This window comes from Pan troglodytes, chromosome 2, assembly GCF_028858775.2.
Source record: "Pan troglodytes isolate AG18354 chromosome 2, NHGRI_mPanTro3-v2.0_pri, whole genome shotgun sequence".
Classification (NCBI taxonomy): domain Eukaryota; kingdom Metazoa; phylum Chordata; class Mammalia; order Primates; family Hominidae; genus Pan; species Pan troglodytes.
The window spans coordinates 187,749,426-187,772,910 of NC_086015.1; the positions used below are offsets into that span (position 1 = coordinate 187,749,426).

At 57.8% G+C, this 23,485-nt stretch overlaps 1 protein-coding gene across 1 annotated transcript; it reads left to right on the top strand.

Moving 5' to 3' along the window:
* The first annotated feature begins 2,719 nt into the window (after positions 1–2,719).
* Positions 2,720–23,285, top strand: EPHB3 (EPH receptor B3). Its single transcript, XM_516918.8, has 16 exons — positions 2,720–3,291; positions 12,259–12,323; positions 13,445–14,117; positions 16,773–16,928; positions 17,737–18,078; positions 18,238–18,362; positions 18,554–18,713; positions 18,794–18,902; positions 19,310–19,362; positions 20,372–20,494; positions 20,582–20,829; positions 21,297–21,512; positions 21,624–21,773; positions 21,867–22,060; positions 22,148–22,303; positions 22,409–23,285. Exons 1-16 carry the CDS (start codon positions 3,171–3,173, stop codon positions 22,515–22,517), a joined length of 3,000 nt encoding a protein of 999 aa, XP_516918.6. The 5' UTR covers positions 2,720–3,170; the 3' UTR covers positions 22,518–23,285.
* Positions 23,286–23,485: the final 200 nt, after the last annotated feature.

Sequence of the window (23,485 nt, forward strand, 5' to 3'; positions counted from 1 at the left end):
AATGATGGGCTCAGAAAAAGACACGTCAACCTCGGTCCGGGTGTTCCCCTTTTATGCCAAAATCAAAGGTCAGAGCCTCCTCCCTGGGTTCCTTGGGACCTCAGCCTCAGCCTGGAAACAGGAAGGGTAGGACCTTCTGCCCACCTATCCCCAAAGAAATGAGGCATCCCAGCTCTCCTTATCTTGCCTAGCTTTCAGTCTTCATCCTTCCTTCTGCCCCCTCCCAAGTCCTTCTTTTGCCAGGTGGTCACCTTCTTGCCCTGGGCTGTTATAGCCAGTACCCCAGTCTTCTCCAGGAAGCATTCCCGTGGGAACCACAGTGCCAACATCCGGTGAGGACAGGCCCTCCGTTACCTGCTGGCCCTGCTGCCTCTGCTATCAGACCCAAGAACAAAGGAGCTTGGTGCCTGCCGCCTGGCTGGCTGTGTTTGTCCAGGGTGAGGCCTCGCCTGGCACAGATGCTGAGCAAACAGAAGTGCGGCTTCACAGATCCGCCTTACAACGAGCGGGGCTTTAGGGGATGTGTTGCTGCCAGGCCACCTGCTGAAATATCTCTGTGTCCAACCCCAGCCAGCACTCCGGGGCATGGGGGACTGCAGGGCAAGGGGACACATCTCTGAGCCTTAGGCTTTTCGGCTCTACAATGGGAGAGTTGTATAAGATGATCTCCAAGAGCCCTTCTGTGGTCTGGAGCCCTGAGTGATGTTTCTGAAAGCCCCTAGGGCTTGAGAACAGATCTTGGTGGCAGAAATGCTGAGGGTGGTGTGGGGTTGGAAGCCAGGCCTCTAACTCATGGTAGTCCTGGACCCCAGCCCCATGTACCCACACATGCCTCTGTCTCTGACCAGCAGGACTGACCTCTTTCAGAGAAATGTCCTTGACCACTGGATTTCTGACCTCATTCACTTTCATGGAACTTCCAGGACTAGAGCTAGGGCACTTCATGGTGAGAGGACTAAGTGTGCCTGTCTTGCTTCTGAGGTCATTCAGAATCTAACTTCTCACTCTCTGCCTGCAGAAATCAAGATAGCTGGGGAAGGCTCTGAGGGACCATGGAGGGAGGTTTCTCCAGTTAGGACGGGAGAACTGCACGATGATGGTGATTCTCAGAATGTAGGTGCATCAGAACGACCGGCTTGTTAAAAATGCAGAACCCTGGGCCCCAACCCCCAGAGATTCTGAGTTCCAAGATTTGAGGTAGGAAAGGGTGGCTTAGAATTCTGAGTTTTAAACAAGTACCTAGGTCCTCTGTAGGTTTCTGATGAAATGTATTTAAAAGCTATGAAGTCCTGGGTTCAAATCCCATCTCTGCCACTTTTTAGCTATGTGACTTGAGAAAGTCATTAAGCCTTTCTGGATGTCAGTTTTGTCTGTAAAATGAGGCTGTATAAAATAACTTTCAATAAGTTCAAGTTACTGTTTCAGAGTGTTGATTGCACTTTGTAAATGTTTGTGGAATAAATGGGGCAGAAGTCCATTTGCCCAAACCAGAAACCTACTGTTCTCCTTGAAGTCCTCACCTACCACATCTCTCCACCAACCAATCACAAATTCCTGTGAACTCTACCTCCTACATACACTTCACACCTGCCAGCTTCTCTCCCTCCTCAGGGCCACCACGCTAGCCCAAGCCACCATCTTCCCTTGCCTGCGCACTGCACAGCACCCTCACTGGTCTCCCTGCTGCCACCATGGCCTCTGCCCATGCATGCTCCCCAGAGCAGCCATGATCATCCAAGGTCATGCCTCTACTTCAAACCCTAGCTCTCAGGAAGGCCTTATCATGAGTCCAAAAAAAATTCCTTCTTCCCCCAACACCTACTTCTAAGAACTCCTTTCAGTCCCTCTTACACTCAAGCTATTCTGAACTTCTTTCGGATTCCTCCAGTGAATCACAGTTTCTCTTGCCCCTAGGTCTTCACACAAAGAGTATTTGCTCCCCTCCTCACTCCCCCGGAACACACAATCCGTCACTCACTACTCATCCTTCCTATTTCAGCTTGAATGCCAGTTCTTCAGGGCCGGACACTGGCCGTCGCCCTCACGTACGCTCGAGGAACTCTTCCTCCTCTGCAATAAAGCTCCTTACACTCTACAGCGATGACTTAATCCCACGTCCTCCACTGCTAAGCTAGTAACACAAGCCTCTGTCTTGTCCATTGCGGTAGCACCCGCAGGTACTAGAGTCTGACACATTGTGGGCGCTCACAAAGATGTGCTGAATGAATGACTAAATACGCAGCCCAGTGAAAGAATGAAGAAACGATGAAGTCCCTTGTCACAGGATACATCGCGGTGGGGGTCCCCCCCAGGCAGCGCTAAGCTACAGCCACATGAGGGCGTCGCAGGGCAGGCGCGGGCCACATGGGGGCGCCCCCGGTCCGTCTTAGATGGTTGGCACCTCCTCGGACTCAGTTTAGGTTACTAATCGCCAATGGGCGCCAGGGGGCGGGGTTCTCCCTCTGATGGACAGCATCGCTCCGCCCAATCTAATTCATCTTTTCCTTAGCCCCGCCCACTCCGGGCCCCTGAGACCCCGAGGGTGGGCCTGGCGGAGACACCGCCAACTGAACTCCAGCTGAGTGCTCTCGAGGCCGAACCAGCGGGCCTGGAGGTCTATGAGTGGGTGGCCAGCCGCTAGGGGCGGGGCCTCAGCGTTGACGGGCAGGCAGGCCGTCCCGCCCCTCCCGCCCAGAGCGGCCGCGCCAGCGCTGGGGACAGCAGAAGTGAGTACGTGAGCGGCGCAGCAAGATCCCAGCTCGGACCCCGGACGGCGCGCGCCCCCGAAGCCCCGGATCCCAGTCGGGCCCGCAGCTGACCGCCAGATTACTGTGCATCCCGAATCACGACCACCTGCACCCTCCTGCCCCAGCCCGCCCCCCAAGTCCTCAGGCACCCAGCTCCCCGGCGCCCCGGATCCTCCTGGACCGGTCCGTCCAGATTCCCCCGGGACCGACCTGTCCGCATCCCCAGGACCGCCGGGCTCGGTGCACCGCCTCGGTCCCGGAGCCGCCCGCCTGGATTGCATTCCCTCCTCACCTGGATCTCCTGGGACCGGACGCGAGCCTGCCCCGGAGCCCGCCGAGCGCACCCTCTCTCGGGTGCCTGCAGCCCCGCCGGCGCGGCCCGGCCCGGCGCGGCCCGGCTCGGCTCCTAGAGCTGCCCCGGCCATGGCCAGAGCCCGCCCGCCGCCGCCGCCGCCGCCGTCGCCGCCGCCGGGGCTCCTGCCGCTGCTCTCTCCGCTGCTGCTGCTGCCGCTGCTGCTGCCCGCCGGCTGCCGGGCGCTGGAAGGTGAGCGGCGTCGGGGGGCGCGCCCGGGAACAAGGTGCCTGGGGTCGCGGGGCTGCAGGCTAGCAGCGTGGGTCCGACCCGGATTGAGCGCACGTCGGAGGAGGCCCCGCCACCGGCGCCCGCTCCGGGGCCCAGGGATGGGGTGGGGAGGCCGCCCCTGGAGCCGCCTCGGAGGCTGGAGCTGGCTCGGAGGCAGGCAGCCCGCGGGTTGGGGGATCGCGGGGAGCTAGACTCGGGACGAGCGTCCCCGAAAGTCCTGGCCCTGCTGTGAGCTTTCGCGGGAGTCCCCCACACTCACGGCAGAGAAGTGGGGCTCCCGGCACCCCCCGAAGTCGAGGACGTGTGGGCGATCCCCCAGGCAAGGCGAGGGCCGCGGGGCTGTGGCGGGTGGGGGCGAAGCGGGACTCCCCGGGTTGGGGGGCGCTAATGAGGAGCCCGTTGGAGTTAACTGTGAGAGTGTGAGTGCGAGCACCCCGCTTTGTCAGGGGACCGCTGCGGGGGCGGACAGGCGGGGGCCTGTTATTGTTTATGGTTTACCGGGCGCCAATTACACCCGAGGTGCTGTATGCGCGGGCCCCCGCACCCTTTGTGGAGGCTCCCTCTCCGCCTTCTAGCAGGGCTTGGGTCTCCATTTGAACCCCTGAAGTTGCGGGATTTGCCCCAGGTAGCAGCAGAGCCCGGCGCCTTCCTCAGTAGCTGGTGGGAAAAGGCCCGGCTTCTCAATAGGTTCTGTGAAACCTGCCAAGACTGCTGTGGGGGGCAGCTCCAACTTCCAAATGATTGTACTTGGATGAACAGCCCGGCGTTGTTGGCGCTGGCAGGAGAGCTCACACGCATGCCACTTGACACAAGCTTGCCGCGGACAGAGGCCCCAACACCAGCCGCAAACAATAGGGAGGCCCACACACACTCACGCCCCGTTTCCAAGAATTTCGGAGCCATTAAATGAGAGGGGGTCAGAACCTTCCCTAAAGTGGAGGGAGGGACGCCACAGAAATTCGAGGGCAGTTGGAATAAAGGCAGTACTTATTTGGGGTATCTTTAACAGATCTAGTTACTTTCTTAGTTTAGGAACGAAAACACGAATTCTGTGGAACTTGGCTTGTTCTTATGTTCACAGTCGGTAAACTTAAAGGTTGGAAGGAAAAAAGAACACAGTTCGGAGAGAAAGGCATCCTCTGGTGCGTTCTAATGTTCTCCAGAGGAAAGACCTCCTATGATCCCCCACCCTCCTCATCTCTGAGCCTGCTGTGCTGACAGATCGAGTCCCACGGGTGGACACATGCAAATTCAGACTGACACACCGAGGTCTCGCCCACACTCGCACACACTCACCCACATGTGTGTGATAGGATCGCAGGCGTGAGAACCCAGTGTGGGGCTTTGTTGTTGATTGCCTTGAGGGTGTGAGCCAGGGAGCCTGTTCTAGTTGCCAGATCTGTGTCTGGGTCTCTGTGTCGTAGTCCAGGAGAGGCGACATTGGTACACACACACACATACACTTATGGGGCTGTGTGTCACCTGTGTGTGTCGGGTCACAAGGCACTTGTTGTGGGTGTGGTGGGTGCTGAGTGTGGAGTGGGAGTGTGGTTTGGGTCAGGTGCACAGGGGCTACCTGAGGAGGCTCACTTCTCCCTCCCGCCTTCCCTTCCTTTCTGTCTTTCAACCCTCATCACCTACTGGACCCTCAGGAGTCCAGGCCCTAGCAGGAGCCCAAGCTTCCAAGCCTCCAGGCCAAGCAGCTGGGGGGCTGTCCAGAAGGCCGAGTCCTGATGTGCTGGGGCAGCCCGGGAAGAGGGGGCAGCAGGACCTCTCGTTCCCCATTCCCGGCCTGCCCACCTCCCCTCCACTGTGAAGTGGGAGCTAGGGCTACTCCCTGGCTGTGAGGCCAGGCCAGCATGGGATGCCTCTGGGAAGCAGCGGTGCCTACAAGGGTGGTTTCACCAATTCCTTCACTTTTGCAATACCTCAGACCCTCTGGTCTCCAGTTCGTGCGTGGGAGAATGTGAGGGAACAAATGCAAGGTGCTGACCCCAGCGCAGACATTGCACCTACCCACCCTCTGGCTCTCCCTCACTGGGAGACAGGATAGGAACCGCACCGACCTCACAGAGTTCTTCTGAGTACTGAATTCTTAATGTGTGCAAAGTGCTTAGCGCATAGGCATTGTTATTCAAGGATTAGCTGTTATTATTATTGTTACCCTAGGGTCTGCTCCTTGGGGAGCTTCAGGAGTGAAACGAGTGTGTGCCCTTATCCTGCTGGAGGGAGGTTAGAGGGAGGAAAGATGAAAGGGAAGGTTGGTGCAGGGGGCTGGGGGTGGGGCTGTCTGCCCCACATCTCCCTGCAGCTCCAGAGAGGGAAGGAATGGGGAGAGAGCTGGCCCAGTGGGCAGCTGTTTTCTGCCTGTCCTCCCTCCTGTATTCTGGAGCTTGGCATGTGGATGGGTGGACTTCGAGGTCCTGGGCTGTGACCAGGATATGTGGGTTCCATAGCACTGAAGATCTCTTCAGCCCCTCCAGCTTGACAGGTCGGGGGTCTAGCTTTCTCCATCCAACCTACCATTTGGTTTCGTCAGGATTTGGTCTGCCCTTGGCCTTGTGGCTCTTTGTGTCTGGGGCATGACATTTATTTTGGCCCAGTGTCCCTGAGCCCTGGCTGCTACCTCTCATGTACCCCCTAGTTAGATGCTGTCTAGCACCTGGTTCCTCTTCCCTTCCTGCACACTTGGGGGTCACCAAGACTCTGCATCCAAGGCTGTCATCAGTTTTCCATGTGGATGGAGCCTGGGTCCTTGCTTGTCCTTGTGGTTGAAAACATGCCCTCCCCTTGCCCTCTGATTGTCCCCTTCCCCCGTGCAAATTGCCCTGGGCTTTACCCACAGCCACAGGGAAACAGGGCCAGCTTGTCACCCACTGGTCTTTTGAGTAATGTTCCCCAGTTCCCCAAAGCCAAGATTATTCTCCCCTCAGGGCCATCAACGGGTCAGGGGGTGGGGTCCAATGGGGAACAGACTAGGAATGGGGCCTGAGATGAGGAATGGTGTCTGAACCCCAGCACCCCTATACTTGGGATAGGATGGAGAGATCCCCGCTGGGAAGATATCCTTTTGAGAAAAGAGAAACAGTTACCAGATCGCAGGAGGTGGGGCCAGCACGTCCCCCTCCAGCCAAGCCTTGGTAGCTGAGTTGTCACTGCAGTGGAACCTGTCTCTGAGGGAACAAGACAGCATAGAGCCCACCTCCTTCACAGGGGCAGCAGGAGCGACCCCTGAGAACATGGGAACTGAGAGGGGACAGCGGGCCGGGATTTGGAGGGCTTGCTCACTTGTTTGAGTTGCCTCTGGCACCCCCAAACCCCATCCCTGTCTGTCAGGAGCTGGCCTTCTGAGCCGCTGCTGGGGGCCGGCAGGTATTTGGAAGAACCAGTTTGCTCAGCACTGCCCTGTCTTTAGCCACAGCTGCTGCTGCTGCCACTGCAGCCTCAGCGGCTGCTGCGAGCTGAAGCCGAAGCTGCCGAAGCTGCCGTGGGCAAGGCCTCTGCCGCACGGCCTTCCACTAATTAAACAGCATGAAGAGGCTGAATCACCAGGCCTGCATAGTTTGAAAATTGTAGCCCTGCCTGTTGTGCTGAGTCAAACTGGTTTGTCGGGATTGGGCAGCTGGGGGGGGGTGAGGGGTGGAGGGAGACTGGATACAGCTGGGCACCTGATGGGGTGGGAGAGGCCCCCTGCCCAAGGGCTAGCCCTGGTGCCAGGTCTCCTATTCCCTTCTGCCCCCAGCCTCCTGGCCAGACCCAGTGTGGCCAGCATCACAAGGAAGGGCTGAAGGGCTCAGGTTAAGGGCTAGCTGTCCACCCGTCCTTCTGGCTGCTGGCAGGGCCACAGTGGGGTGGGGGCATGGATGAGCGCCGAGGCGTTTGGGCTCCCCGCCCTGGGCTTCTTTCCCCTTCTTCTCCCTCTCAGGTTTATTTAATTATAAACCCCCATGATCTGAGGGGAAGAATGAAAAACAAAATGTGTTCTCTGTTCTGAGATGTTCCCCCCACCCCATCCCAGACATGGGGGCCAAGGGGCTGTGGCAGGAAAGGAGGAGATGGCCCTGGGTGACTTAGGCTCCCCACAACATGTATCTTCTCCAGTCCCATGGCAGTTTCCCCCCAAGATGCTTTGATCCTCACGCTGACCTCCCTGTGTGTACAGGCTGGCACAGGCTGGCACACGTGTGTACACATCCTGACCCATGGGAGGGGAGCCAGCTTGGTGGCTGAGGAAGGGACTCCATGAAGAGAAGGAGGGTGTCCAACTCGGGTGGCACAGCACTGCTTCAGGGTGCTCCTCCTTGCGCAGACCCTGGCCCCCTGCCCTCCTGCCCCGCTGCACACTCTGCGGGCCCAGCCCTGGTGTTGACCTTTCCTTCCACCTCTAAGTCCCTAGTCTGGAATTTGGGCTGAAGGCTTGCTGCTTCTGTCTTTAGTTGTTTTGTGTTTCTGTTTTTTGTTTTGGCTTGTTTTTTTCTGTTGTTTGTTTGTTTTCTGGGTCTCAATGACACTTTTGCTCCCAGGGTGCTATGGGGCCTGGCCCTCCACCAGGGCAGGTGGTAGGCCCTCAGCTGGTGCCCCTCCCACAGGCCAGGGTGCCCATGATGTCCTCTTCATGCCCTGCTCAAGGTCCTCGACCTGCAAGCGGAAGAGCCTTGCCCAGAGCTTCTGAAGCCACATCTCTTCAGGGTGCTACCCTCTACCAAGGGCTCAGGGGCCCTGGAGATGGTGCCATTGTGCTGGCAGGGAAGTGGCTTGTTACTTGGGCAGGGGCTATACCTGGGGAGGCCGCACCCAGCCACACCCAGAATCATCTTCATGCCCCTGCCCCACCCCAGCCTCGTGACCTGACTGACAGCTCCTGCCCAAGCCAGGACAACAGGAAGCAGGGCTGGGGCTGTTTCCCTACACCTCTGGCTAAGGCTGCCCCAGCACCTCTGCTTCCCTTGCAAGAGTGGCCCATGTGGCTGCCCTGCCTGAGCGAGAGGCACCAGAGTGTTGGGGGCAGGATGAGGGGTACTGCCCTCTCCCAGTAACTCTTCCTCTACCCCACTGGAAGACATCCCATAAACAGAACCATGCTTGCAGGGTGTGTGTGTGTGTGTGTGTGTGTGTGTGTGTGTGTGTGTTGCGGGTACATGGAGGATGCACCTCTGAGGCTTTACACAGATCTAGGTATTGATACTTACACCATGTCAGGGTGCTCCTTTGCAGGGGCTGTGGCATGTTTCAGTGTCATTGGACATCTGTGACTTTGCAGCTGATTGTAGTTTGTGTGACTAAGAGCATGTCGCCAAGTCTATACAGGGAAACTGGTGTTTGTGTTTGCACTTTACACCGAAGACTGTGTGACTTGCAGCTGGTGATAGCATGTGCAATTGGGTGTGTAAGGAGAACATACTGCAGGGTTGGTGGTGCGTGCCCTCTGTGTGCGCATATGTTTCAGGAAATCTGCACATGGGTAGGCTGGAAGCGTGGGTCCGCCTAAGGCAAGCCAGATCTCTGTGTAGGAAAGATTCACTGTATATGAATGTCTAAGGAAGACTAATCTGTTTGTACCATATGCATCCGTGTGTCTGAGAAAGACAGACCATGGCTCTGTGTGAAGCTGGGTGTGTGTTTGTGGGCGGCTGTGGCTTTGTGTGTTTTTGTCCACCATATGTGTTGACTTGTCACTCTTTAGCCTCAGTGGCGGGGAGTGAGCCCAGCCCCCAGGACTGGATGTTGCGCGTGCATCTGTGTGTTTGTGCATGGGCGAGGGCCACACAGCTGCTGCCACGTGGCTGCTCTCCATGGCCCTGTGGAAACCTGAAAGAGGTATTGCTTAGCTCCTGAGCATCAAAGCTCCAGTCCCCGAAAGACCCCAGGCCTGGTGCCTACCTCCCTGGTGACTTTGCTGGGCAGTTGTGGTTTCCTGCCTGACACAGCCCAGTGTCTAGGGTGGCCAGCCTCTTCTCCCCTCTGCCTCCTGCAGATACATGGCAGGACGGCGAGGGATGGGGTGCAGCAGGCAGCTGGGGGAGTTGAGAACTTGCTCACTCACTCCTCTTTTGTCTTTACCCGCTGCCCCTCATACCCCCCGTCCCAACGTGTGTATGTACAACACACGTACACACAAGTGCACACACATGCACACGCCGCACACACAGCACAGAAAAGGTGGGCTGGGTCTCTTTCTGCCAATACCACGGACAGATGGGTTCTATGACCCCCCCCCACATCCCCTCACCTCCTGCCGAAGGCTGGGACCAGGCACCCCAGGGCTGAGGAGGGCCTTGCCCCGTCCTCTGTGCCTGGGCAGGCTGAAGGGAGCAGGCTCCTCCTCTCCCCCTGAGAAACGGGGAAACCGAGAGCACGCGGCCCCCTCCCCACCGGAGTGACCGAGCCCTTCCTCAGGCACACATGACTCGAAACCCAAGTCCTCTCTTCATTAATGGGAAAAATGTGGCGAGATTGAGCGATGGCCAAGGCTGAGCGATGGCCAAGGGCCGATCCCCTCCCTCCCTCTCTCGCTCCCCAGAAATTAAACAGAAATGAAGAGCCTCCCTGCCTCCCTCGCTCCCTCCCTCCCTCCCTCCCTCCTTCCCGCCGCCGCCTCTCCGCCGTCCCCTCCCTCCGCTCCCTCCTCCCGGAGCCAGCGCAGGGCTTGTTTTAAACTGTGGAGGAATCTGGCTGGAGGGGGAGGGGGCTGAATATTTGGGTTTAAACAGTTCCAGATGGGTTTGGCACAGGCTGAGCAGAAGGAAGTGAGGGAGAGGGAGGAGGGAGGCGGCGCGAGGGAGCGGCTGGAGCCCCGGCCTGCTCCGGCGGGCGGACCGGCGGGAGGACTGGCTGCGGGGGCAGGGCGCGCTTGCTCTGCCGGCTCCCGGGACTGACACTCGCGCTGCCGGCTGGGGACGAGGCCACCTGGCAACCTCCCTCTGTCCCTGTCTCCTCGGGCCTCCGCGTCTCTCGGTCTCCCTGTCTTTGTAGTCAGCCGCCGGCCATCCCGGCTGTCTGATCCCCGCCAGCCGGCTCCGCACATCCCTCCGGCTCCGTGCCGCCCACCGCCCGCCAGCTCCAGTCGCTGCCCCGCCCGCCTCCCTCCCCGCCTGTCTCTGGGCCCCGGCTTCTGAGCATCTCGGCTTCCCTCGAGTACCCCCCCGGCCGAATGTCTGTGTCTGTCTGTCTGTCTGTCTGCCAGAGGCCAGGATCGCTCCCCTTACAGCCGGGCCCTCAGGGGACCAGGGGCTGCGGCAGCGGGAGGAGCCTCCCTCCCTGCAGTGAATGGCTGCTGCCTGCGGCCCCGTTGCCTGACATGGGGGCGGGGCTGGGGTCACAGCTGCCTTGTCCACCCACCGGGTCCTCCGCCGTCCTCGGCTCAGACCCAGCCTCCGGGAAACCACTGAAGGCTGCAAGCCTGTGGCCGCGGGGTTTGGGTTTTTCCCCACTTGGGCACCCAGAGGGGATGATGTAGAGGCCTCCAGAGGTCCTGGGGCAACCCTGCCCCATTCCAGCTTCAGAGCTGGCTGCACTGTCTTCCAGGCCACGGGAAAGGAGTTGGCACCTCTTTCCTTCCTTTCCTGACCCAGGTCTAATCTGGGGGTCACACTGTCTTTCAGAGAGTAGGGACATCCAGCCAGAGCGCAGAACCAGGTTCCTAAGGGAGCAAGTGTATGTCAGAAACATTAACGGGCCCCTCCTATGACCAAACAAGGTGAAACAGACAAGAAACCTGCTCAGAACACAGGCCGGGTACTGTGACAAAGCCCCTGGCCCTAGATGCACAAAGGAGGGCATCTTACCCTGACTTGGAGGTTCACGGAAGGCTTCCTGGAGGAGGCAACAGCTCTGTTGGGACTTAAATGATAGGCAGTTTTCTAGGCTTTCTTTCATCCCTCCTTTACAGAGGGGCATATTGCAGTCAGAGTGCAAGGGATTAATTATAGAGTCAGATACACCTGAACCTGATCCACCCTTGTCCCCTCACCCCGAGTCCTAGCAACTTTACCTTAGGCAGTGTATTTTCTTTGTCTGGGCATCAGCGTTCTCTTCTGTTAAAGGGATACACCAACAGTACCTTCGTCCAAGGATTGCAGGAAGAATTGAACTAAGAGCTGGTTTGGGGCTTTGGTGGTCCCCTCTCCACCCTCAAAGCGCATCCCTGCCCCATCACCTGTAGGTGCTGCGTGGGAGCTGGCTCTGGCCTGTCACTGCCCTCCCCTTCCCCTGGGCCTTGTGTGGGGCTGGGCCTTTGTGCTGGGAACGGAGTCAGGGGAGGCCAGGGCCAGGGTCTGAAGCACACAGCCCTTTGTTCCAGGATAAAGGCCCTGCCGGCCCCTTTGTGTGGAGATTAGCAGAGCCTGTAGGTGTGTGGACCAGCCTCTGCTCCCGCCTCATTAACCCAGGCCTGGGGTCAGGGCACCCACCCCTAGCCTGCCCGACCTGACATCTTTGGGGCTGTGACATCTCTGGGGATGGCCGCAGGGTCTCCTGTAGGCTAGGGAAACTGGGGGCTTTCAGGACTTGTGGAAAGTGGAGCCTGGGGGGAATCCTTTCCTGAGCCATCTCTTCTTTCTTTCTTTCTTTTTTTTTTTTTTAGACAGAGTTTCTCTCTCTGTTGCCCAGGGTGGATGGAGTGCAGTAGTGCAATCTCGGCTCACTGCAACCTCCGTCTCCCAGGTTCAAACGATTCTCCTGCCTCAGCCTCCCGAGTAGCTGGGATTACAGGCGTGCGCCACCAGCCTGGCTAATTTTGTATTTTTAGTAGAGATGGGGTTTCAACATGTTGGTCAGACTGGTCTCAAACTCCTGACCTCAAGGGATCCACCTGCCTCAGACTCCCAAAGTGCTGGGATTACAGGTGTGAGCCACTTCGCTCATCTGTGATCTCTTCTGTCTCCTCAACCTGAAATTAGTCCCTGACCTTTTTCTCCGTTGTTCCTCCAGAGACCCTCATGGACACAAAATGGGTGACATCTGAGTTGGCGTGGACATCTCATCCAGAAAGTGGGGTGAGACTTTCCCATCATTCTCCTGAGTGTTGTTTGCCATTAGGCCTCCCCCCACTTCCAGCCTCCGTGCCCCCTCATCTCACCAGGGCCTGGAGGAGGGCTGCCTCTGCCCTCTGCCTGTCACCCTCACTTCCTGTGCCATCCCCATCATCCTCACTTGTGACCCTCTGAAGCACCTCATGGTCCTTCTCTGTGGGCATTTCTATCTCTCACCCCTCTGCCTGCCTGTGCCCCCCAGCTCCCGCTCCCTCTCCCTCTCTTCCTAACAGCCCTCTGCATGTCCATCCCCACCATCTCCCTCCTCCCTGGGTCCCTGGAGAAAACACTGGCTTGGAAACCTTAGTTCCAGATCTTTAACTTGCTGTGTGACCTTGGGCAAGGCCGTTTACCCCTCTGGGTGGCCACTTCTTGACTGTTAAATTCCCGCAGTCCGGACCTCTCTCAAATATTCTAATTAATCTCCCTAGATGGCCTTCATGGCTGCTCTAAGCCCTAGAACCCTGGAGTACGATGGCACTACAGGCCCTGCAGTCACCAGGCCTGACTGTGTGACCTTGGGCAAAACTCCCTTCTGCGAGCCTTGGCTTCCTCATCTCTAAACGTCGGGACAACAGATGCGGCTCCTCATGGAGCTGTTGTGAAGATTGAATGCGATGTTGATAGTGACAGCCAGTAGCCCGGAAGTGCTTGCACTGCTACAAGCCCATTACATTTATTAGCCTGATTTAATTCCTCACAGCCTCGTTTAGTTCCAAGCAGCCCCATTTTACAGATGACAAAACTGAGGTATAAAGACAACAAATATAGCTGATGTTCCTGCAGTACTTACCAGGTTCCTAGTCCTGTCCTAAATGCCTTATTCAGTTAAAGTCATTATTCCTTACACATCTTTATTATCCCCATGTTACAGATGGGGAAACTGAGGCACATGGAGGTTAAGTGACTTACCCATAATCACACAGCAGGCAGAGAGCTGGAATTTGAGCCCATATAGCCTGTATGCTCAGCCACTGCACACCATAGAAGCATCCCTGTGAAGTAAATAGAGCAGATCTGGGCACGAGGGAAGCACTTGGCAAATGCAGGCATTCACTCTGTCTTTTTCATTGGTCCATGCACAGTGGGAAGAGGTGAGTGGCTACGATGAGGCCATGAATCCCATCCGCACATACCAGGTGTGTAATGTGCGCGAGTCAAGCCAGAACAACTGGCTTCGCACGGGGTTCATCTGGCGGCGGGATGTGCAGCGGGTCTACGTGGAGCTCAAGTTCACTGTGCGTGACTGCAACAGCATCCCCAACATCCCCGGCTCCTGCAAGGAGACCTTCAACCTCTTCTACTATGAGGCTGACAGCGATGTGGCCTCAGCCTCCTCCCCCTTCTGGATGGAGAACCCCTACGTGAAAGTGGACACCATTGCACCCGATGAGAGCTTCTCGCGGCTGGATGCCGGCCGTGTCAACACCAAGGTGCGCAGCTTTGGGCCACTTTCCAAGGCTGGCTTCTACCTGGCCTTCCAGGACCAGGGCGCCTGCATGTCGCTCATCTCCGTGCGCGCCTTCTACAAGAAGTGTGCATCCACCACCGCAGGCTTCGCACTCTTCCCCGAGACCCTCACTGGGGCGGAGCCCACCTCGCTGGTCATTGCTCCTGGCACCTGCATCCCTAACGCCGTGGAGGTGTCGGTGCCACTCAAGCTCTACTGCAACGGCGATGGGGAGTGGATGGTGCCTGTGGGTGCCTGCACCTGTGCCACCGGCCATGAGCCAGCTGCCAAGGAGTCCCAGTGCCGCCGTGAGTGGGGACTGTCCTGGGGAAAGGGTTGTCGGGAGGGCCTGGGCCACAGCTACCTACCGCCCCGCCCCCCGCCCCTGCTTGCTATCTGACTAGGAGGTCTGGGAGCAGGTCCACAGTGGAGGCAGGAGAGGGAAGAGTGGGGATCAGATGCAGAGAATGTTGTGTAAGGAGGGAGAAGAGAGAGAAAATGAGGAGAGACACAAGGATAGTAAGAGAAAAAATGAAATTAAAGAGAGAGGAAGAGAAGCATGCAGAATCCTTGGCAAGCAGGCACCTGGAGAACGCAGTCAGAAGCTTAGGAGGCTGGCAGAGATGCTTGCTTTGTCCTGGCCTGAGTGTATGCTTCACCCTGAAAGTGGTAGGTTGGCCCCAGGGCCGAGGGCACGGGGGCTGTGGGTACCTTGTGCATGGCTTTTTTTCCTGGGCTCTCCTCTGCCCCTTGGGAGGCAGTATATAAATGGCACAGTGGTTAGGGGCCCAGTCCCTGAAGTTGAGTCCTGACTCTGTCACTTACCACTTACGTGACCTTGGGCAAGTTACTTTTTTTTTTTTTTTTTGAGATGGAGTTTCACAATTGTTGCCTAGGCTGGAGTGCAATGGCGCGATCTTGGCTTGCTGCAACCTCCACCTCCCAGGTTCAAGCAATTCTCCTGCCTCAGCCTCCTGAGTAGTTGGGATTACAGGCATGTGCCACCACACCCAGCTGATTTTGTATTTTTAGTAGACTGGGTTTCACCATGTTGGTCAGGCTGGTCTCGAACTCCTGACCTCAAGTGATCCACCCGCCTCGGCCTCCCAAAGCGTTGGGATTACAGGCGTAAGCCACCACTCCTGGCCCTGGGCAAGTTACTTAACTGTTTGAACCTTGGTTTCCTTATGTGCAAGATGAGGAAAATAATAGAGGTTCCTTCATAGGGCTGTAGCGAGACTTCTTATGTGAGCAATGCTTTGCCCGTAGAACAGTGTCTGGCACATGGGAGCACAGCCACCAGCTAAGTGTTGGCCATGAGTCTCCAGAGCCCTGGGATCCACGAGAGCTGGGCTGTTCTGCCCTTATTGTATACATGAGGAGTTCAGGAAGCCTGCCTCCGATGGCTTGCCAAGACTTATGTACTAGGCTTCGGAGTTATCAAAATTGTCCACCTAGGGGGTCTCTCACTGAGCCTCACCAGTCCTTGTGAGGTAGATTCCTGCCATCTCCCTATTTCGCCAATAAGGAAACTGAGTCTTGGAGAAGCTCTGTGCACAGGCCTTGTAGCTAGGGAATGTGGAAGCTGGCACGGAAGCCTCCTCCTGTGCTCTGCCATGCAGGATGGCATGCTGAGGGCCCTGTCTTTCGCTCCCTCTGCCCTATTCTCTTCCTTGGGGCTTGCAGCCTACAGCTCTGAGGGGTAGGTGATGACTCTTATGGCAGCCCTAGGCGTGAGAGGGGCTTGGCAGCATGAAGCTGGCTGTGAGGCCATGTTGTCATGGGAAGGTGAACAGTGCCTTTCCCGGGCCTTCTCCACTTCTTGATGGGAATCTGTCCTGAGATTTCCTCTTCCTAAGTGGAGAAAGGGGGTGGGGTGATGAGCCTGACAGCCTGAAGAGGGGCTAACACTCTGCAGGTCCCGGGCAGGAAATGCATGCTGGTTCCCATAGCAACCAGGCTGGCCTGGCCTCTGCCCCCTCCCCCACTGGCTCGAAAGAGCTAGGGTGGAATATCACCTTCGTGAGGGCAGATGAAACCCCAGAAAAGGGCAAGCCCTAGCGCTGGGCATTCTCCCCTATGGGTGTCCCCCTCCACAGGCAGTCATATGGAGAGGCAGTGACCCACTTTAGTGTCTAGGAGGGTCTTGGTTTATGCCCATTATCCTAACACAGTTATTACTAGTGCCTCCTTTGACTTGCAAATGTTCCAGTGTGAAGAATACACGATAAGGCTACCATCAATCCACAGAGCCTGTGTCCAGGGGCCCAAGGGTAGATGGCAGGAGGGAAGACTGGGGAGAAGGGATGCTTAGGCCCTGGGCTTGCTCTGGGGTGAGTCCCCTTGTGGACACTTGAGGCCTCTGAACTCCAGGTGACCCCAGCCTTCCTGCCTGCTTTCTTTCTCTCCTCCTCTCACCCGTCCTCAGCCCCCATCCCTGCCCAAGGGCAGACAGGAGCTGCTGCCTGCGCCTGGTGGGTGGGGCGAGAGCTTCACTGTGAAGGTCCCGTCTCCTGGCTGTTCTAGGGTGTCCTTCAGGGTCCTCAGGAATGATTTTTCTGGAGCCTCGGGGAGAGGTGGGACATCTCCACAGTGGCGGGTGCTGCTAGCCCACCGGTGGTCTCTTCTTCACCCCACCTCTTCCTCTGTCTTTCTCTGTCTTCCCTGCCTCAACAAGCCCAGGCTGTCCAGGTGATGGGGCTGACGTCTTCGTCCATGAGGCCCCGGGGTAGGGGTGAGGGGGGCAGGGGCGGGGAGGAATCTGCTGACGTGGGGTTTCCATGTGGCAATAGGGCCTTTTGTAGCTGCAGCTGGAGTTAGGCAATCCCAGCATTGCCCCCACAGTCTAGGAGGTGGAGGGGCCAGACCTAGGCTGGGGAGAAGCCAGGTTCTCATGGAGCTGCGGAGGTCTGGTGTCTGCAGGGAAGGGAGGTGAGCCCCATTCATCCTCTTCTCCCCCACAGCCTGTCCCCCTGGGAGCTACAAGGCGAAGCAGGGAGAGGGGCCCTGCCTCCCATGTCCCCCCAACAGCCGTACCACCTCCCCAGCCGCCAGCATCTGCACCTGCCACAATAACTTCTACCGTGCAGACTCGGACTCTGCGGACAGTGCCTGCACCAGTGAGTGAACGCGTGACCTCTCTTTCCCTCTGCAGGCCTTCCCTCTGGGGGGCCAGCCTGGGAAGCCTAAGCAGTCACAATGAATAGCCCCATTTTCCAGGGAAGGAGCTGAGGCTCAGGGACGTTAGATGTTGTGCTCAACATGGCACAACTGGGAGGTGACTGCCCCTGAGCCAGAATCCAGGTCAGCCGGCTCGTCCCTTCCACCAACACTTGCTAAGCACCTACCTGTTCCTAGCCATGCTTAGGAACTGGCTAGGAGCTTAGCAGTTGGCCTTCTAGTCCATTGCCCCTCCCTCTGTATAGAAGTGCCTCTCTCCAGCCCTACTCTAACCATGGAGGGGGCCTCACATCCTGAGGGTGGCCTGGTGCTCCACTTCCTCTCTGCCCTGGCCTTCGGTGTGCCGGGCATTGTGCTGGGTATCGAGGGTGAGGAGGTGAATAAGATACAGTCATTGTCCTAAAGGAGCTCACAACCTGGTGGGAGAAATAGGTGTAAGAACAGATAATGACCGTAATGTACTAAGAGCTGGGCTAGAAGGCTGTCTAGGAATTGTTTTATGTACATGTAGAGTATAGGGCAAGGACGAATCAAGGAAGGCTTCCAAAAGGAAGTGATATCACAAGCTGGGTATTGAAGGATAAATAGGAGTCTGCCTGGTGAAGAAATGTAGGAACGTTATTCTGCTTATCAAAGCAGAGGCAAGGCAAGGAGGTAGAAAGCAGATTGGAGTGTGCTGGAACTCCAGGCAGAGGGATGGTCCTAGAGCCCCCAGCTCACTACCTTCTCCCTCCATATTCCTCACAGCCGTGCCATCTCCACCCCGAGGTGTGATCTCCAATGTGAATGAAACCTCACTGATCCTCGAGTGGAGTGAGCCCCGGGACCTGGGTGGCCGGGATGACCTCCTGTACAATGTCATCTGCAAGAAGTGCCATGGGGCTGGAGGGGCCTCAGCCTGCTCACGCTGTGATGACAACGTGGAGTTTGTGCCTCGGCAGCTGGGCCTGACGGAGCGCCGGGTCCACATCAGCCATCTGCTGGCCCACACGCGCTACACCTTTGAGGTGCAGGCGGTCAACGGTGTCTCGGGCAAGAGCCCTCTGCCACCTCGTTATGCGGCTGTGAATATCACCACAAACCAGGCCGGTGAGGAGGGGACACTGGAGGGTAGGGCCTGGGTCACTTTCTCCTGGATGAGGTGTCCCAGGGCCTGCTAAGGGACCACTGGGGGTCCCATGGGAAGTGGGTCTTTGGGAAGGATGCCAGGGTCCAGGGAGCCCCTGGTGAGCCCTCTGCTCTTCCCAGCCCCGTCTGAAGTGCCCACACTACGCCTGCACAGCAGCTCAGGCAGCAGCCTCACCCTATCCTGGGCACCCCCAGAGCGGCCCAACGGAGTCATCCTGGACTACGAGATGAAGTACTTTGAGAAGGTCAGAACCTCAAGGGGCAGGAGGAGGCCTTGGGCTGAGCTGGGCTGAGAAAATTACCCCCGGATCATGATGGGGCCCTTGGGAGCAAGGCCTTTGGGTATGGAGGGGGCATGTGGCAGGCCTGGGTGTGAATAGGGGCTGGTTGGCCTCAGGACCCACCTGAGGGTGCCCCCTCTCTCCTGGCATTGCAGAGTGAGGGCATCGCCTCCACAGTGACCAGCCAGATGAACTCCGTGCAGCTGGACGGGCTTCGGCCTGACGCCCGCTATGTGGTCCAGGTCCGTGCCCGCACAGTAGCTGGCTATGGGCAGTACAGCCGCCCTGCTGAGTTTGAGACCACAAGTGAGAGAGGTTAGTAGCCCCCTGCGCCTGTCCCCATCGCGGCCCTCACTCTCCGTCCCTCCACTCAGCAGCCCCTTCTCTATCTCCAGGCTCTGGGGCCCAGCAGCTCCAGGAGCAGCTTCCCCTCATCGTGGGCTCCGCTACAGCTGGGCTTGTCTTCGTGGTGGCTGTCGTGGTCATCGCTATCGTCTGCCTCAGGTACTCCCAGGCCCACTGTTGCTCCATGGGCCGACTCGAACTGCCCTTTAGCATCCTAGAGCCCTCATGCCACAGAGATGAGCCGCCACCACTTCCCTCAGACCCAGGGCCTTAGCCCTCCTGGGGCCAGCCGTTGCTGGAGAAGCCCTCTCCCATCCCTGCCTGTGTCTTCATCCTGCCCTTTCTCCATACCCCATTCCCTGAATCTCCGGGCAGGTTCCCTAGGGACTGAGTCCACTGAACCCCTTGCTCAGACACCCAGAGACTGCTGTGACCACCAATTGTGGGACTAGGCCCCAGGCCATCCCCTGTATCCTCTCCGCCCCTTCTGTGAGCCCAAGGGTGCCCTGAACAAAGGGAGGCAGATGACTTGTCTCAGGCCTGCCCTCCACCCTGCCACCCTACAGGAAGCAGCGACACGGCTCTGATTCGGAGTACACGGAGAAGCTGCAGCAGTACAGTGAGTTTGTCCCCGCCGCCCTCCCCAAGCTCTCCCAGCCCCCTGCAGGGCTCTCAGACACCCTTCTCCCTGCCTGGGACTTCATTCCTTAGAGATAAACCCTGAATGCCCCCTCCCACTTCCAGTCAAGTGGCATTTCCTGACCCCTATCTCACTCCGGGTACCCTGGGCCCCTACTCACTCCTACTAGCCCCAGAAATGACTGAGACGTGACCTCTCCCCCTAAAGGCAGTTAGTCCTGTGGGAAAGACAAGATGCAAACACACAGGAAACAATTTGAGAACAATTAAGGGTTGAGCTGGTGCTCCTGCTGTAAAGGGCACTAAGAGTTTGGAGAAGAGGAAGGCTTCCTTGGGGTGGTGGACTTGAGCTGAGCCAGGCGGGATGAGCAGGGTTTTGGGAGGTGAGGGAGAGCATTCCTGGCCAGAGGAGCCTCTGGAAGGTAGTGGGCGGGGTGGGGAAGGAGCCCAACTGTGGGGGCAGCGAGAAGACTGGTTTGACAGCTGCTGGGAAGCCAGGCTGGGTAGCTGTGGCCAGCCCTCGGAGGGTCCTGAAAGGCAGGCAGAGGAGTCTGGACTTGACTCCACCATAGGTAATTGGAAAGGCTCTCAAGCTGGGGAGTAATACAATGAAAGGATTGTTTTAGGAAGACAGCGGTATGCAGGATAGCTCGGTGGGAAAAGTCCAGAGGCAGAGAGCCCAGCTGGGAGGCTATTGGAATAGTGTGAGTGTTGAAGGCCTGGACAAGGTCGGGGCAGTGGGAACCAGGGGAGGGATGAATCTGAGAGAGGTCTGGATGTGATGAGAGATGAGAGAGAAAAACTAGGAGTAGAATCCTAGGTGTCTAGCCTTTATGGTCACCAGGAGTTCTCACGGGAGCTGGAGGATTAGGGCAGCAACACAGAGGAATATGGGGCTGGGCTCAGCAGGGAGCCTGCTGGAGCTGTGCCCATCGCAGGGAGAGGCTGGCTTGACGTTACCCTCTCACGCCCACCTCTTCTCCCTCCAGTTACTCCTGGAATGAAGGTTTATATTGACCCTTTTACCTACGAGGACCCTAATGAGGCTGTTCGGGAGTTTGCCAAGGAGATCGACGTGTCCTGCGTCAAGATCGAGGAGGTGATCGGAGCTGGTGAGTCTCCCGGGGCACAGTAGAGATGAGAAGCTGAGGCAGGCTGGGTACGGGGGTGAGTCATAGCTTGTGCCCTGTGCCCTGCAGGGGAATTTGGGGAAGTGTGCCGTGGTCGACTGAAACAGCCTGGCCGCCGAGAGGTGTTTGTGGCCATCAAGACGCTGAAGGTGGGCTACACCGAGAGGCAGCGGCGGGACTTCCTAAGCGAGGCCTCCATCATGGGTCAGTTTGATCACCCCAATATAATCCGGCTCGAGGGCGTGGTCACCAAAAGTCGGCCAGTTATGATCCTCACTGAGTTCATGGAAAACTGCGCCCTGGACTCCTTCCTCCGGGTAAGAGCCAGCCCCCAGGCCCTCTCCCTCCCCCAGAGAGTTGGATTGGGCTCACCATCCCCTCCCACAAGTCAGACAGCCCCTATTCAAGTCCATAAGCATTTACTGAGGTGGCTTGGTGCAGGGAAATGGCAGGGCCTTCATAGCCATAAGTATGGGAGTTCACATCTTGACTGTTCCTTACTGCCTGTGTGACCTCAGGCAAGTGACTTAACCTCTCTGAGTCTCAGCTGCCTGGTTGTAGAATGGGAGTGGTAAGAGCTAGTGGGTCCTCATGGGGATTAATTGGGATGTTGTCTACAAGATACTTGACACATAGTAGGGCAGCTCACTTACCCTCAGGGCACTCTGGACATGGTTGCAGGAGAGATGAGGTAGAGTCTGAGTACTCGGAGAGGGAAGGCAGGTGGGCAGGCCATGGGCTGATGGGAGCAATGGGCTCACCTGAGCCTGCTTGTTGCCTGCAGCTCAACGATGGGCAGTTCACGGTCATCCAGCTGGTGGGCATGTTGCGGGGCATTGCTGCTGGCATGAAGTACCTGTCTGAGATGAACTATGTGCACCGCGACCTGGCTGCTCGCAACATCCTTGTCAACAGCAACCTGGTCTGCAAAGTCTCAGACTTTGGCCTCTCCCGCTTCCTGGAGGATGACCCCTCCGATCCTACCTACACCAGTTCCCTGGTACAGGAAGCGGCAGGGAGGGAGACTGGGGGCGGGGCCTATCAGCCAGGGGCTCGGGCCTGGGGGGCAGCCCGGAGTCACAGGGTGAAGGGCCTGTGCCCCCCTCACCAGGGCGGGAAGATCCCCATCCGCTGGACTGCCCCAGAGGCCATAGCCTATCGGAAGTTCACTTCTGCTAGTGATGTCTGGAGCTACGGAATTGTCATGTGGGAGGTCATGAGCTATGGAGAGCGACCCTACTGGGACATGAGCAACCAGGATGTGAGTGAGGCTACGCCAGAGTGGTTGGGTAGGTGGGTGCTGGCTGGGGATCATGGCAGCGGCTCACTCAGGGTTTCCCTGCCTTCGGCCCAGGTCATCAATGCCGTGGAGCAGGATTACCGGCTGCCACCACCCATGGACTGTCCCACAGCACTGCACCAGCTCATGCTGGACTGCTGGGTGCGGGACCGGAACCTCAGGCCCAAATTCTCCCAGATTGTCAATACCCTGGACAAGCTCATCCGCAATGCTGCCAGCCTCAAGGTCATCGCCAGCGCTCAGTCTGGGTTAGTACCTCTGCCTCTGCTCCCACCAAGCCAGTAGCCCTATCTCCCGCCTTCAAGACTCCCCAGGTCCTTCTCTTCTTCCCACAGCATGTCACAGCCCCTCCTGGACCGCACGGTCCCAGATTACACAACCTTCACGACAGTTGGTGATTGGCTGGATGCCATCAAGATGGGGCGGTACAAGGAGAGCTTCGTCAGTGCGGGGTTTGCATCCTTTGACCTGGTGGCCCAGATGACGGCAGAGTAAGTGTGCCTCAGATTTGGAGGAGCAGGGCAGGGGGCCCTAGGCTGGGCCCAGAGTTGAGGGCACGAGGAAAGGAACTGATCCTAATTTGGCTCCACCTGCAGAGACCTGCTCCGTATTGGGGTCACCCTGGCTGGCCACCAGAAGAAGATCCTGAGCAGTATCCAGGACATGCGGCTGCAGATGAACCAGACGCTGCCTGTGCAGGTCTGACACCGGCTCCCACGGGGACCCTGAGGACCGTGCAGGGATGCCAAGCAGCCGGCTGGACTTTCGGACTCTTGGACTTTTGGATGCCTGGCCTTAGGCTGTGGCCCAGAAGCTGGAAGTTTGGGAAAGGCCCAAGCTGGGACTTCTCCAGGCCTGTGTTCCCTCCCCAGGAAGTGCGCCCCAAACCTCTTCATATTGAAGATGGATTAGGAGAGGGGGTGATGACCCCTCCCCAAGCCCCTCAGGGCCCAGACCTTCCTGCTCTCCAGCAGGGGATCCCCACAACCTCACACTTGTCTGTTCTTCAGTGCTGGAGGTCCTGGCAGGGTCAGGCTGGGGTAAGCCGGGGTTCCACAGGGCCCAGCCCTGGCAGGGGTCTGGCCCCCCAGGTAGGCGGAGAGCAGTCCCTCCCTCAGGAACTGGAGGAGGGGACTCCAGGAATGGGGAAATGTGACACCACCATCCTGAAGCCAGCTTGCACCTCCAGTTTGCACAGGGATTTGTTCTGGGGGCTGAGGGCCCTGTCCCCACCCCCGCCCTTGGTGCTGTCATAAAAGGGCAGGCAGGGGCAGGCTGAGGAGTTGCCCTTTGCCCCCCAGAGACTGACTCTCAGAGCCAGAGATGGGATGTGTGAGTGTGTGTGTGTGTGCGTGCGTGTGTGTGTGCACGCACTGGCCTGCACAGAGAGCATGGGTGAGCGTGTAAAAGCTTGGCCCTGTGCCCTACAATGGGGCCAGCTGGGCCGACAGCAGAATAAAGGCAATAAGATGATTCTCTTGCCCCTTCTTATTCCTCCTCCCAAAGCAAGATTCCCTGATTCAGAGTTCACAGTCCCTGGCTGCCAACCCTTCACAACTCCCTGGAGGCATTGGGAAACCAGATTCGGGCCCATCCAGGCTCAGTTTCCCCTTTGTGCTTGGCCCTCACTGCTTTGAACACCTAACGCACTTCTTGGAAGTGGGTCAGTGGCA